Source organism: Lagenorhynchus albirostris, chromosome 6 (genome assembly GCF_949774975.1).
Source record: "Lagenorhynchus albirostris chromosome 6, mLagAlb1.1, whole genome shotgun sequence".
NCBI lineage: Eukaryota > Metazoa > Chordata > Mammalia > Artiodactyla > Delphinidae > Lagenorhynchus > Lagenorhynchus albirostris.
The window spans coordinates 25,292,143-25,308,191 of NC_083100.1; the positions used below are offsets into that span (position 1 = coordinate 25,292,143).

Genomic DNA, 16,049 nt, shown 5'->3' on the forward strand with positions numbered 1-16,049 from the left:
AATCAAATGTACAGGTTTGTATGCTTTCCCTAAAATTGTGACAAACAAACAAAAACCCGTAGATAGGTGTAAATATTACTTATAAATAGAAGGAAGGAATTACCATGAAACTATTAGAAATTTTTCTCAGAGCTAATTCTAGACAAAATAATCCAAATGATATTTACATATTCGTTTAATGGTAATATCTCTTCGTAACACTGTGTTATTGAATAATATGTAACATTTTCATATTGAAAAAATATTGGGGAAAAAAGATTTATTTAAACACATGAAGACAAGTCAAGAAATATTTAAATTTAGTTAGGAAGAGGGGCAGTATGTTTTGATTCATTTGCTTCAGCACTCAACACTTCTGGTGATAGTTAAGGTATAATAGAGGAATTTTGAATCCTAATCAAAGGAGAGAGACATACTGTAATACTCTAGGTCTCATCAGAGAAAACCTGTAACTGTCAACTGATGTCTACCTCAGAGTCTGACCCACATCACTTTCATTTGCTCGAAAAGAAAAGATGTGTCATATTTATAGAGCAGGTGGAATTCTGGGTCAGAATAAACACAGTTTTCACGAGGGAAAAAAAAAAACATGAATGTGGCTCTCCTTGCCCTAGTCAGTAACCCTTAAAATGTCTTCTGGGGAATTTCAATATTTCCTAGTGTTTCAGGGTCTCTTGTTTCAAATCTGAGCTGCTTTGGGGAAGACTGAACAGAGTAACAATGCAGTAGGGACTATCACTAGAATGACAGATACCGCTTAATTTTGCTTTTCTTAAAGGAAATCCAGTGTTTTTTTAAGCCCCCCAAATCCTCTTAACTGTTTTCTCACTGAAAAAATAAAATGAAACTCAGTGAAGTATAAGATCACTTATAAACTTCAATAAGAGCATAAAAGATTTAATAGACTTAAATCACAGTGAACATAACAACTCAGCTAAAATGATAGTCTGATGAGAATTACAATATTAAGATATAACTAAATACAAAATCAAAGAGTTTATGAGAACCCCTGAATAAATTTATTTTGTATTCTCTACTATAGGTTTTAGGTATTAAAGAAAAATCTAATGAATTGTATTTATCTACCCTAAAAAAATTCTAATGAATCATCTTTAGAAAGACAACATATATAGCTGAAAAACTGATGGACTTGAGATTACAAGATGTAAAATGTTAGCATTACTATTTATGTTTGACCTTGTCTAAGTATCTTAACTTTTCTGAGTCTATTTCTTTATTTTTAAAACAGAGGTTATAAGCTCAACATTGCATAGTTATTGTGAAAATATGCAGTATATGTAAAAAGAAAATTTTAATTAAAAATATACAAGTATTATTAGAATCAAAAGTCCATAGTCAATCTATTTAAATTATTTGAACTTAAGTGTAGTATATAAGACCAAATAAATCTCTGGTTTACCTCTATGAAAGGGGATATTTCTATATCAGGATAGAAAGTCTTTGACATTTTCATTTCAATTAGATTATTTCCCATTGAAAATGAAATGAATTTTTTTGTGACACTATATGTGCCATAAAACTCATGAGTACCTAATGGCAGTCAAACCTTGTTTTCCTCTTATTTGGACAGCACTTTTGCTATGTTTAAACTGCTTACTTACATAATTAATATAATATTGAAAATGTCCCTGTTTGCAAAGTTGCATTATTTATCTCAGTTGGCAACTGATTCTAAGAATTTTCTTTCACTAAAGTGTCAAAATGTTTTTGATCAACTACATTTTTCTTATAGCAAGAGCAAATTAGGAAACGTGAAGTATATTACTGAGGATACATTTAACCTCTGGTTCATGATATATTCATGCTTTTGTCTGATGGTCAGTGTAACATTTTCAGAGGGAATATAGGGTACAAGATGATAGCCAATGTTATCTAGTTATATTTTTAAAAGAAAATATAAGATTACAGAGAATCATCACATCTGACTCTAATTTAGGAAACATCCATTTATGTTATATATAGGTTTATTACAGGCAGTAATTAATTTACCTTGCCAGGAAGTGAAACTTGTTAATACTTAGATAGTCCTGTATGAATGTGTATGTATTTGTTTGTTTATTTATACATATATATGTAAAGACTTGTTATCTTAAGGTATCCTAGATTCTCTAACTTGGGCTAAGTGTTTATTTAAGGATAAACATTTGATTTATTGCTCACAGGGCACTTTTGAGAGTGAATTGGGTTCTACTGGTACTTAACAGTGGTACAAACTGAGACTGTTCTGGCCTACAGGAGGCATATGATTTGCCAGTGCTTAAAGGTATTTGATTTAAGAATACTACTAGACAGGATCTAGAGGCAAGTGTATCAGATCTCAGGAATCCAAGAAAGATTAGCTGGCTCCTGCTATATTTATTTTTCATTGCCTTACGTGAAGCATGTACTTATGTGTATCTCAACTGAGTCATCTGATAGAGGCACTGCTCACAACCAGTGGAGGCACAACATAATTGAAGCTTTGACTGGTCTGATGTGAAAACATCTTTCCAGTATGATACAGCACTATAAGGAAAAAGCATGCAGATTTGAAGGTAAACACAAAATAATAATATTAGAGGCACTATTTTATAATTTTATTTAAACTTTCTTATACAAAAATGTCTGGTTAAAATTATCTGACTAGCCTGCAGCTTTTCTTGTTTGTTTTTACTTCTGTGTAAATTTTTTAAAAATCAGCTTAACCTTTAGTGCCCATAGATAAGCAGTGAAGCAGCCCTAAGTCTGATCCAGCAACTTCTGATGACCCATCTTCAAACTATTTACTTTAGAAGCTTCTAAAAATGGAGGTCTCTGATTTAAAGTCAATACCGTGAGTTACAAACTATACTGTCAGTGTTTTATAGGGCTGCTGATTGATTCCTTTATCTGTAACTGAAAATTATTCTGTATTTAAGAAATGAAGAAAAATATACCTATATTACAAATTTAAAATCATTTTATTTGGTGAAATTCATATAAAGGAATCCTATAGATTTAGATTTGGTGACTATATTAGTCAAACTACCAGTTTTACCATTTACAATTTTAAAGAAAATACCACTGCATATTTTTTGTAGAATAGCCTGCCCTTGACATTAAATGAAAACTGGTATAATGGAATTGTTTTAAAACCATTTGAGTTTTAATCATAAATTATATTGACTTTACTATATTTTATTTGTGATCTGTTATCTGGAAGGAAACAGATCAATGAAAGAAAATATTTGGATGTTTATAAAATCAGCTTCCATGATTCCCTCACATTTTATATTCTCCAGTGAGGAAAAGCATGGGTCAACAGAGTAATGAATAATAAGAATACATCTTACTATATGAGTAGTATGGTTTGGGAAGATACTACTCTTCTATATATAACTGTTTAAAATAGGTAACTGCATTCAAGGCAGTAGAGTATAATGCATTGTGTTGTCTCTGAACTTCTGAATGAAATTGTGAAAACCAAGTTACATACTTTTATATAAATTAGTCAAGCTCATTTGTGATTCAGAACCCTTATTATATCAGTTTCTATGAGTAGACAATATCAGTTTCATTATACTATTTCTAAATCACAGAATAAGGTAAAATATCACTTGATAGCATCCTTTTAGAAAAAGCTTGCACTTATCACTTGTCATGTCCTATCTTGTATACTTTAGGGGATCCCAGCGATTTTTAATGGACAGGTAAAAGATAGGAAACAAATAATAATCCTGTTACAGATAAAGGATTACAGAGTACTCGAGGTCTCTTGGTTTTGATTTCATTAATAGTGTCACATTTCAGCCTCTTGGAGGCTACTCTGACTAACATATAAGAGGAACACACTCTTTCAGGAATATAGCCTAGTTGGAAATAGTCAGCATGAGACCTAGGAGGGATATACAGTAATTTAAAAAAGCAACTTAAGTAGCTATATTCCTTTTATCCAAAGGATCCTCATAAAGAGTGAAGCATTAACTCTCAGGAAAAAAAAAAAAAGGACATCTATCCTACACCTACAAATATCTAGGAATCATCAAACCTGCAGGGGGCGTAGGAAATGTGTAAGTAGTGTAACTTCAGATTAGAGTGGTCTTATAAAACATAATGTTAATTATAAGAAACATAGTGGTAATTAAATGTCTCAGACACATTAACCTATAATGAATAGAAAATATCTACAGAAGCACTTAGATCATAAAAGTGGACAGGGAATAGCAAAATGAATTCTTAATTGAAAAGATGCAAAGTAAACATTCAAAAAGAAAATAAAGAAAGAAAACAAGGCCATTATTGTAAAACTAAGCTTTTAGACAATGATTTATTTTTTCTGTATTTTTCTTAAATTTAATTAACTTTTATTTCAAAGGGAAAATAAATATATTGTAGAATATTAGAGAATGCCCAAAAGTAAAAATACAAAAATAACACTAGAGTCATAGTGTCTTATTGTACATTCTTCCAGATCTTTTTACACACATATATGTGTATGTGTATATGAACTTTTTTCTGATTAAATCCTACCGTTTTGTAACTCAGTCTTTTCAATTTCTGGTCCACGTCTTTACATGCCAACACATTTTTATTTCGTCTATTATCTAATCCATATTCTAATTTCTCAAGTTATCTAAAAAATTTCTGTACAGTTGGCTTGTCCATGCTAGAGTCCAGGCCAGGGTTTCATTTCATGTCTGGTTTTGTGAATATTAAGTCTTCTTAATCAAGATCAGTACCTTTTTTCATGATATTCACTCATTAAAGAGAACAAGCAAGTTTTCTTATAGAACATTGTCCCTTTTCAATTTAATTGGTTGCTTCCTTGTGGTTGATGTTGTTTTTCAAGAGTAACTTTCTCTGGAATAAGAAGAGTTTGGCCTCTTAAAATGTCAAAAAAATCATTTATTTATTAGTTTTAGGTGCAGAAACTCTAGTTCTTTATTTCTTCAGGTTGGTTGTACCTTTATCATTCCTGTAGAGTGGTAAAAGAAGAAAGAAGCTAGAGGAATGCAAGTCAACCAAGGAACTGCTGAGGGAAAATATCAAAACTAAAAGCTAACTAGAAAAAATCATAGAAATTACTGTCTATTGAGTTTTTGAATGTTTTATTTTCATTGCCATGACTAAACTAAGTAGTAATGATATGATAACTGATATCCATCCAAATTAGATGAAAAAAAAATAGAGTCAGGGATCTTGTTTTGTTCTATTGGAAGTGATCACTCTTAAAATGAAAAAAAAAAGAATTTTCTTTTAATTTACAGTGACATTGACAAATATTGTCATAAATACATACCATTTATTCTTTTGAAAAATAGATAAGCAGAGGAAGTTTAGAGTTTAGTTCAAATCCACAATTAAAAAAATACTGGGGACTATTCTCAATCATACATAAATCCTTTGCAATAAAAAATTGGGCTCAGGAAACAAAAATACAGTTCTTTTTATAGTAGTGGCTTTTCAGGGATGTGTTAGGCAGTTGAGCTGAAAATTATGCCTTGGGTTGAAAACTAAAATATTTTCTGAAATACATATAACTGGCATACCAAAAATGTGATCTTACACACACCAAAACACATCACAATGATGAGTTTGTTTCCGTACTTTAGTTTAATTTTCTCAGCATAGATTTTTAAGTCTTTAGAAAATTCCATTTAGGAAAATCTAGTTGAATTATAGCAACATTTCAGTATGCTGTAGGACTTTGAGCTGTCAGGAAACAACCTTTAGGATGAACTACATTTTAAGGTTTCTTTGCAGTTTTATATGACAATAATATAACAGTTATAATGTTTAAAAGACATGACTTAATTTATAGAAGAAGTTACCCAGATTTTTTCCCAGAGCTCTTTAAAATTTAAAAATTCTATTTAGGATCATCTGCTTTCGTTATTTCCAATCTGTCTTTGAGCAAAAGTTTACCTTTCAAGAACAAGTAATTTTTTTTTTTTTTTTCTGAAGGAGGGTAGCTGTATAGAGTAGGTTCTTCTATAAATAGGAATATAAAATATAAAACACTTTACTATGGAAAGCATGAGCATTCAGGGAGTTATTTTTTAGTTTTGATATCTATCATGACTTCATAGTCAACACCTATGTGTTTTACTCTGAACGGCTTGCTATGGCATATGAAATTAATATATTTCAGGGCTCTGACTACAGAAAGCTCATAGATACTACTCTACTCTAGAACAAGAAGTTAAGACCATAAACATTATTTTTCAAGCAAGCAAAAATTTATCTTGGAAAACAAAAAGTGATCAGTTTCAAAATTATACATTAGCTAACAATATATTAGAGAAACATTTTAAGAATAAAAATCTCCAGTCAATTTCTTCCTAATCCCTTTTTAATACTATTTACGTATTTTTATTTAATAGTGTGTAGACATCTGTCATGGGTATATGATGCTTATTCATACTTTTAATAATAATGCTTACTCCAGTCATCATAACTCTGAAAACCCATCTGACCCAGTCTTCATCTTTCTCATACCCTTTGTCCCAGCAAAGTTGCCCTTGCCAGAGTTTGAAATAGCACTTTTGTCAATGCATCTCTCTGTTGATATCTCTATATACCAGAGGTGTGGGGTTCATAGGTCCTCAGACCACTCATTTTTGGTTTAGAACAGTAGTTCTCAACTGGCAGTGATTTTGACAGACGTTTGACAATGTCTGGAGACAGTCATGACTAGAGGATGGAGGTGGTGCTGGCTTGTAGTGGATGGAGACCAAGGATGCTGCTAAACATCCTAAAATGCAAAAGACAGTCCCCAGAATGAACAAGTATCCAGCCCCAAATGTCAATAGTGCCACTGTTGAGAAAGCCTGCTTCAGAGAAAACGTTGAAAATAATATTATAAACCACAACAATACTATTTAAATGCATTTCTACTTCTTTATAGATAAAAGTAAAATTAAAATGATTTAAAATTATCCTATATCAAAAATTTGGCATACATTCTTCATTTTGTTATCAAATTTTACATTTTTTCATCAAATGGCATGTTGTGGTTGCTCATCCCCAAAGATTAGTTGTCTGTGCATGGTTTATTACTAAAAAACAAAGCAAAACAAAAAACAGGTACAGTTTTTACCATGAGAAAAGTTTTGTGAAAGCTTTAATGCATTTTTAATTTGCATTTCTTCTAATTGACTAGACTTGTGATATGTGGATAATGGCTTGTCCAACTGCTTTTTCCTCTTCCTCTGTCTTTTCTCTCTTCATACTTTTTTCTTTACTTTTCCATTCTGGTTGGCAGGACTCCTCTAATTGCAGCCGGAGTCATTGGCGGGCTCTTCATCATGGTCATCGTGGGTCTAACATTTGCAGTTTATGTTAGAAGGAAGAGCATCAAAAAGAAAAGAGCCTTAAGAAGATTCCTGGAAACAGAGGTGAGGTGTTCATTTCTTCTCTTCAAGTGTTTAGGGATTTTCATTAGGTTTAGAAGGTTTAGATACTTAGTTTTTTAATCCAAGAGAAAATTCCATTCAATTTCCTGCTGAGGGTTTATATTTTATAGTATGGTATACAAAGTTGATGGAAAATCAGAGTATATAATAAGTGTAGTCAAGGCAGGCTCAGGGCTTGAAGAGGGCAAATAGCAGGGGTCAAGGAAATTATCATATTGGGCCAGATCTGTTTCTTTTGGAGACAGGGGTCCATTAACAAGCTCTAGGATATACAAGTAGCAGAACTAGAAAATATCTGAGTCAGAGAATATCTCAGTAGCAGAACTAGAAAAATGTTAGAAAACAATAGAATTTTTTTGGTTTAAAATACAGCCAGATTGGCAAGCAATTTATGCTTTAATTAGGGCCATTAAATTGGTAGCCACTGATCTCATTATAGCAGCAGTGAAAAGATGAGCTTCAGGATAAAGCTTAGTTTTGTAATCACATAGGCCTTATCACACTATTTATGAGGTGCATTTAATATTATGCATGTTATTGTGAATATGTAAATTATCCATAAAATACTATAATTTCTTTTGTATTGCCACACTGAATTCTCTAGCATGCAAGATGATCGTTTTCACCATAAAAGTTATAGAGGAAAAACAATTGCAGAAGACCATGTGTTACTATATCCTTCTCAACTCGAATCCTACCTCTTTCTCCTGATACACGTATCCATGCCTATCTGAACATTTCAGAGCAAATCTGTACTGAGACAGTCTGCCTTCTTTGCATTTGTTTTCTGTCTCACTGTCAGTGTGACATTTTGACTTTTCCTCTTAACACTGAAAGGAATGGGAATATTCATTCATTCATATGTTTGTCACACTGATAATGAATTAAATTTTAGCTCTTTTTCCCCAAAAGTTAAATCTGGATAGAATTATTTGAAAGTTTCAGAAAGCTACTATACAGTTACATATAAGAAGATACTTCTAATGATTGAAGTTATCTGAAATTAAATGGGCTGTCTTATCAGTAGACACGTTCAAGCATAAAAATGGTAGTTATATACACAGAGTGAACATAGAAATGATTCCGACTTGAACTGGATGTTACAAAAGATCAACTTGATCACTTTCAGCCTTGTACATGTGAACATGAATAAAAGTTTGGGCACAGCCCATGTGCTGTGCATATTTTCAGGTTAGCTAGGATGATGGAGACAGGTAGAATTCTCTCTTATGGACAGCTTGGAGCAGTCACTGAAAGAATTCTGAAAAGTGAAGTAAATAAACTAGAGTTGGAAAAGAATTAAAGGTTTGGAATAGCAGTGGATATTTAGGTGATTGAATAAATAGAAGACAAATTCTGTCTCTTAACTATGTGTAGGAAAAGCTCATTGCTATGAAAATAGTTGTTTTGTTTTGTGCTGTTAATATGGTGCTTTCTAATAATGCCCTCCAAACTGGCATTTCATTACTAAATAAACACATACTGATTGGTTTTATAAGCATATTCTATTTTTTATAGAAAGTTATAGCTTAGGACTAAATGAGCTAATTGTTGAATTCTTGTCTTTCTCTCAGTAAAAGTAAATAACCGTGATTTTCTACCATCTAAATAGAAGAGGAATTTTTAACAGGTTCAACTTAAATTCTTAAATACTGAAGCTAGAAATCTGCCTCAGATGTGAAAACTTTGTTAAAACATGATATGTTGTTGGAAGATTTTTAAAATTGATACGCTTCACAAAATCATGTTGACCCAGATTGTCTTTTTTCTGTTGCATGCATAAAAGTAGAAAATCTTTTTTTCAATATACACTTATTGAGATGCACTATAAGCTTAATGCTTTGATAGATGCTGTGATTTAGAAATGTATTAATGAGATATAATCCTATCCCTTGAAGAGTGACAGATTTGGTGCCTATATTGTGGCAGGTAATGTTCCAGAGTTTTCCACCTATGTATATACCATTTCATCCTTTAACAATCTTCTAAGATAATTATTGGTATACCAATTTCACAGGTGTGAAATGAAGGGCCAGGAAAGGCAAATTGTGTTCTAAGCCTGTAAGTGGCAACAATGATATACAAACCCACAAATTTAAACTCAATTGTCTTTCTACCATACTGGGTCATAAAATAAAACTGTGCTCTTTTAATGGTATAATACTCAAATTCCTGGGGAAAAAAATGTGTTTGTAGAAATAAATTGAATGATACTTAATAAAATTGCGGGTAGAATTGTAAAGTTTTCAAAATATGAAATTATTGCACAGTATATGCCTATATATAATACGTGTATATACATTTTTAAGTCTATCTAGCCTAAACTGCTAAAATCCAGTCCCCAATCTTGCATATGATTTTTGTATGACTTTTGTATATGATTGTAAAGTTTTATAACTTTTAAACTTTTATAAAAGTTTCTTACTGTATACATAGTATGTGTATCAAAATCTATGAAAGAAATTCTGCACAGCAGGATTCAAATGAATGGGATCCTCTGCAGGAGATTTTTTTCAGATTTGTTAAAGAATTGTGTGACTCTTTCTGAGATTTATGGGACTTGAATGCAGTTATATGCATTATTACAAGATAAATTTGAAATTGAAATAAAAGTGTATTAGTTGCCAGACTGTTAAAAAATAGCTTAAGAATATTATAATTCTTATCACCTTTCCCAAATTCTTGCTAACATCCCTAAACTTTACCTACATTCAAGATTCTGTTTAGCTAATTAAGTAGACCATGATGTTCACAGAAGCATGATAATAATAACCAAGCTGAGGACCGCAGTGCAGTTAGCCTTATAAACAGACATTTTGAAATACTGTGGTGGTTTTCAAGACAATGTGAGTAGGAGTAGGCCTTAATTATTTCCTTATGCTGAGGGAGAACAAGCTATTTGTCTGTGTTTAAAGTTTAGTTCCTTTATTTAACTTAACAATAAATTTTAAAAAAGCTCTTGTTTCTCTGACTTGCCTTTTTCCTCAAGCATAGATAAAACTCTAAAATTTTAACATACAGTATAAACTTTTTGGTACCCAGGGTCTCTCTTCTGTCTACATTTTTGTATTCACATAGTCAAGAAATTGGCACACAGTTACATACCTTTCTCCTGCTTACCCATCCTCTCTGGAAATGGCATCTAAACTATGACATCTAAAATTATCTGCCTAATTTTACCCCTTTTGGCTACCCAGCCCACTTTAGGAACTGGTATTTCCCACTCTAATCTCACCCTTCAGACCTGTCCTTCTCCCTGATACTGTGTCCAAACTGTTCTTCCTGGTGGCAGTGTCCTCCCCCATGTCCATCCATTTTTATTATCTCAAGACCAATTTTAAAGTGTTCCTCCTTTTAGGAGCCACAAAAAGCAAACCTCACTCCCCAGTGGTTATTTTATTCCTCTGCATTTCATAGAATTCATTTATGATCTAGAATCAATTCATAGCATTTTAGAATTTTTAACCTAGAAGGTGCTCTAGGGCCTTGCTACTTAAAATGTGTTCAAGGACCATCATCATAAAGAGGAATCTCCTGGAGTTCTGTAAAAATGCAGATTTCAGCCTCAAATCCATATCTACTGAACCAGAATCTGCATTTTAACAAAAAACTCTGGTAATTCATATGTACATGAAAGATTTAGAAACACTGTCTTGGCTAGTGACATTGTGCTAACTTGTTTTCTTCTCTTCTGACATGTCTGTCCTGACTTCCCTGCTAGGTATTAAATGATAAGAAGGTAGTTTTTTTAATTTTTAAAAATTGTATTTTTTTAATTTTTATGTATCGAATTTCCTGAAATGAAAAAAAACTTTGATAGAGTACACTGGCATAAGTAAAATCTCTAAGTCTTAGATGAAGTTTTCCAAAAGGAAGGAGCATGAAAAAGTAGAATTAAGAGCCCCTAATTAGTCTCTAAATTTCTATAAAAAGTGGGAAAAAAATCCCCTAGACTAGTATGCCTCAAGGTAGGTACACATTTGTTACTTGTGTTCACCCAGGTGAATAGCATGAGAAGAGAAAGGGTAGGGTCAGAAGGAATTGTGAGTGATCCATTTGACAAACATATTGTTTGTCAAGGAAAAGTGGCCTTGTGTGTGTTTTTTATGTGTGAGAAAGTGAACCAGAGAGAAAAAGAGAGGAACACTGATTGTTGGATCGAAAGTTGTGTAACCTGTACTCTTTTTGCTTTGTAGTTGGTAGAACCCTTAACACCCAGTGGTACGGCGCCTAATCAAGCTCAACTACGTATTTTGAAAGAAACTGAGCTCAAAAGAGTAAAAGTACTTGGTTCAGGTGCTTTTGGAACTGTTTATAAAGTAAGTAGAAAATAACACATACCATCAGTTATTTTCAGTTTTGTTTCAGATTTGTTTTAAATAATAGCCAAAGTTATTGTTCTAGCCAACCTAACTTCCTCTTTAATATTCAGAGAGGAGAAATCTTTATAGTATTGAGAAGTTGCTGAACAAATGAATTCATTAATTTTTATTGACTAAACTGGGTTGGATACAGTTATGAGAAAGCAGGAAACAAGGATGCAAAGCCAAAATATTGTTCATTCTCTGAATGCCTTCTGAGCTCCTTTTGATATCATCTCCCTTTGGCAAATTTGTTCTTTTCCAAAATACCCAGATCCAACCCGTTTACCTTTACCCCTACACAGGAGGAGATCCCCGAGAGACCTGGGCAATGTGCTTTTCTTTCTTTTCTCTAAGTTCAGGTTAGCTAGAAGGAGAGGGTAACAACATGGGTTTTTAATAAGAGAGATATTTCTGGAAAGGGAGAGCTTGAATGATAGCATTTGCATGTTTACTTATTTAACTTAATTACAAAACCAATTCAAAGGCCAGGCCCAAGGTTAATTGTGGTGAAATTTATTTTTAATGGTAAACAACAAGAATAAGAAGCTCTGTTGGGATAGTACTAAATCCTTCTTGTAATGTCCATTACTTCAATTCCCAAAATTTGCTTTAACAAGTTTCTCAAAGCTATATGCAAGCCTACATTTTTACAAATATGTTGGCTAAAATATGTCAGATCTTAAGAACTTTACATCTTAAAATGTTATTTTCTTATATTTAAGACAGATTTATTTAATGGAAATTATTAACAATTGGAATATAAACCTTAATTTTCTCTCTTGAATTTTCCAAAAATAATGTAATCTCTTTAAAATAAAACTTTTATTCTATGGTCAAAATGCAAAAGTTTCTTAATCTTTTGTTCTGCATATTTTGTTCAATTAAATTCAGAATTATTAGCTGATGTTTTTTGACCCACCTCCTAGAGTAATGAGAATAAAAACAAAAATAAATGGGACCTCATTAAACTTAAAAGCTTTTGCACAGCAAAAGAAACCATAAACAAGATGAAAAAGGCAACCCTCAGAATGGGAGAAAATATTTGCAAATGAAGCAACTGACAAAGGATTAATCTCCAAAATATACAAACATCTCATGCAGCTCAATAACAAAAAAGAAAACAACCCAATCCAAAAATGGGCAGAAAACCTAAATAGACATTTCTCCAAAGAAGACATACAGATGTCCAACTAACACATGAAAAAATGCTCAACATCACTAATTATTAGAGGAATGCAGATCAAAACTACAATGTGATATCACCTCACACAGGTCAGAATGGCCATCATCAAAAAATCTACAAACAACAAATGCTGGAGAGGGTGTGGAGAAAAGGGAACCCACATGCCCTGTTGTTGGGAATGTAAATTGATACAGCCACTGTGGAGAACAGTATGGAGGTTCCTTTAAAAACTAAAAATAGAACTATCATGTGACCCAGCAATCCCACTACTGGGCATATACACAGAGAAAACTATAATTCAAAAAGACACATGCACCCCAATGTTCATTGCAGCACTATTTACAGTAGCCAGGACATGGAAATAACCTAAATGTCCATCAACAGAGAAATGGATAAGGAAGATGTGGTACATATACAATGCGGAATTACTCTGCCATAAAAAGGAATGAAATTGGGTCATTTGTAGAGACGTAGATGGACCTAGAGACTGTCATACAGAATGATGTAAGTCAAAAAGAGAAAAACATATTGTATATTAATGCATATATATGGAATCTAAAAATATTGGTGTAGACAATTTTATTTACAAAGCAGAGATAGAGACACAGACAAGACACAGATGTAGAGAATAAACGTATGAATACCAAGGGGGAAAGGAGAGTGGGATGTACTGGGAGATTGGAATTGACATATATACACTATTGATATTATGTGTAAAATAGATAACTAATGAGAACCTACTGTATAGCACAGGGAACACTACTCAGTGCTCTGTGGTGACCTAAATGGGAAGAAAGTCCAAAAAAGAGAGGATATATGTATATGTATAGCTGATTAACTTTGCTGTATGGTAGAAACTAACACAACATTGTAAAGCAACTATACTCCAATAAAAATTAAAAAAAATATATTAGCTGAGTACCTAATTTGAATATAAACTATTCTAGACTGACTTGATACCTTCTAGTCTTCAAATCCTTTTTATGTTTAAAGAGACACAAGGTATCCTATCTGTTTCTCTATTGTGCTAGGAAAAAAATGGACTTCCATTTTAAAAGTAACTCAATCTTGGCATGTACCTTGCATATAGTCATGGTTGTATTTTTAAAGATGGTACAGTCTAGAAATTGAATTTTATTTTAAATCATGAATACCATATAACTCAAGACTAAATATTATCTAGTGACCTCAGAAGGTAAAATATTAATAATATTTTATTATTTAATAATAAAGCTTTATTAATATTTTTAACAACACTTATTTGCCCACTGTCCAAGAGTGTTGCACATGTATTGAAATTACCTCTATTAAAAGCTTATTGAAAGTTCCATAAGTATGTTTAAATTTATGCCTACAGTGTATATTGTTGACCCTAAGTTTTAATTAATATGTTAGTTCTTACAAGGACATACTGTCTTAAACTTTAAAGAATTATTCTTGACCACAGAAATTCAAGTTGGCTTAGCCAATTACTTGGTTAATGTTTCCTTCTGGTTGAAGATACACTGTGTTTAAACATAAAAGATTTGAACCAATATCATGGTATCAGCATAGTTGAACTGTGGTCTGATGGAGCCTGGAAAATAATGACTATACTAATTTAAAAAGCAGTGCAAATTAATTCACACTGAATGTATATTCTTATTTCAAAAGTATACTTTAGGAATATTTTAATATTGATGCTATATCTTTATAAGGTAACCCCCTCTGTTGTTACTTTTTTAAATAACGGTAAGCCTGTTCTCCACCCTAGTACCATCAAAAAGAAAATGGGTCTTGGGCTTTTTTTTTCTCATTTTTACGTTAATAATTTACAAAAAAAAATATACTGCAGGGAACTTGGCTTATTATTTTGCATTTGACATATAGCTTTCCCTATTCACTCTAAGAACATAACCCTTAAATTCACCTTCTAAAGGTTAAAGTCTTTTTTTCTTTATTATTTTGACTTTTTAATAATTCTTGTGTTTAGGTCTTCTATTATTACCACTTTGGATAACACAAATACATATGTCTTAGCATAGAAGTACTAAGTGAAAAACTTTTAAAAATATTTTCTTTATAACTACAACCAGCTGATATTAAGAAAAACAGGAAGTGGAGGTGTTCTGCTCAGGAATAGTAGACTATTTTTTTTCTTCTTTTCATTTTAATGTTAAAACTGTCCTTAGAAGACATTTTTGATGTCAAGGCTAATAAATTAAAATTTGAGATTTTTTTTTTGCATGTAACCTCATATCTGCTTCTGTGTTCCTTTGGGACGATACACTTAAAAAAAAATATTCTTGTATATTCTATGCATCCCTGTATTACCAGTATCATTATCCTCATTCAGATGATTGAATTGTTTACTCAGAAATGCTGTTATTTAGCTAAAGTTGTACTTTACCCAAACCCTGCCAACTTTATACTTTCCCACAATGCACAGGTCCTGTTTGAATATAATTATGTCTCTAGAGGAAGAGAGAACTTTCAGTGACTAATATAAATATTTTATATTACTTCAGAAATAATAAAAATCCTTGAATATTAAATAATATAGACAAATTAATATGTGCTCAATACTCCCTAGTACTTGCCTTTGAAAACTATTAATTCTTTTTTTTTTTTTTTGCGGTACGTGGACTTCTCACTGTTGTGGCCTCTCCCGTTGCGGAGCACAGGCTCCGGACACGCAGGCTCAGCGGCCATGGCTCACGGGCCCAGCCGCTCCGCGGCATGTGGGATCTTCCCGGACCGGGACAGGAAGCCGTGTCCCCTGCATCGGCAGGCAGACTCTCAACCACTGCGCCCCCAGGGAAGCCCTGAAAACTAATTCTTAAACAATCAACCTTAGAAAATTAATTCTTAAATCAATCTGAATTTTGATACATAAGAATATGCTTTTTTATTTCATTTTATTTTTAGTTGCAGAATAATTAGATAATGTTAAAGCTGAAAAGAACCTCCAACATTAATTACCCCAGTCTTCTAAACTACAAATAAGACAATTGAAGTTCAAAAATCAGAACAGCTTTCTCAAAGTTGTGAGAAGTTGATGATATCATCCAAGTCAAATATTATCATTATTTCAACGTTTTTTCTTTTTCTTCTTTTTTTTTTTTTTTT

At 32.3% G+C, this 16,049-nt stretch overlaps 1 protein-coding gene across 1 annotated transcript in view; it reads left to right on the forward strand.

The window, feature by feature from the left end:
- Positions 1–16,049, forward strand: part of ERBB4 (erb-b2 receptor tyrosine kinase 4) — a 1,131,344-nt gene that overhangs the window by 894,896 nt on the left and 220,399 nt on the right. The window contains exons 17-18 of the mRNA XM_060152176.1: positions 7,244–7,376; positions 11,591–11,713. Of these exons, the coding sequence (XP_060008159.1) occupies positions 7,244–7,376; positions 11,591–11,713 (256 nt within the window). The remainder of the gene's footprint in view (positions 1–7,243; positions 7,377–11,590; positions 11,714–16,049) is intronic.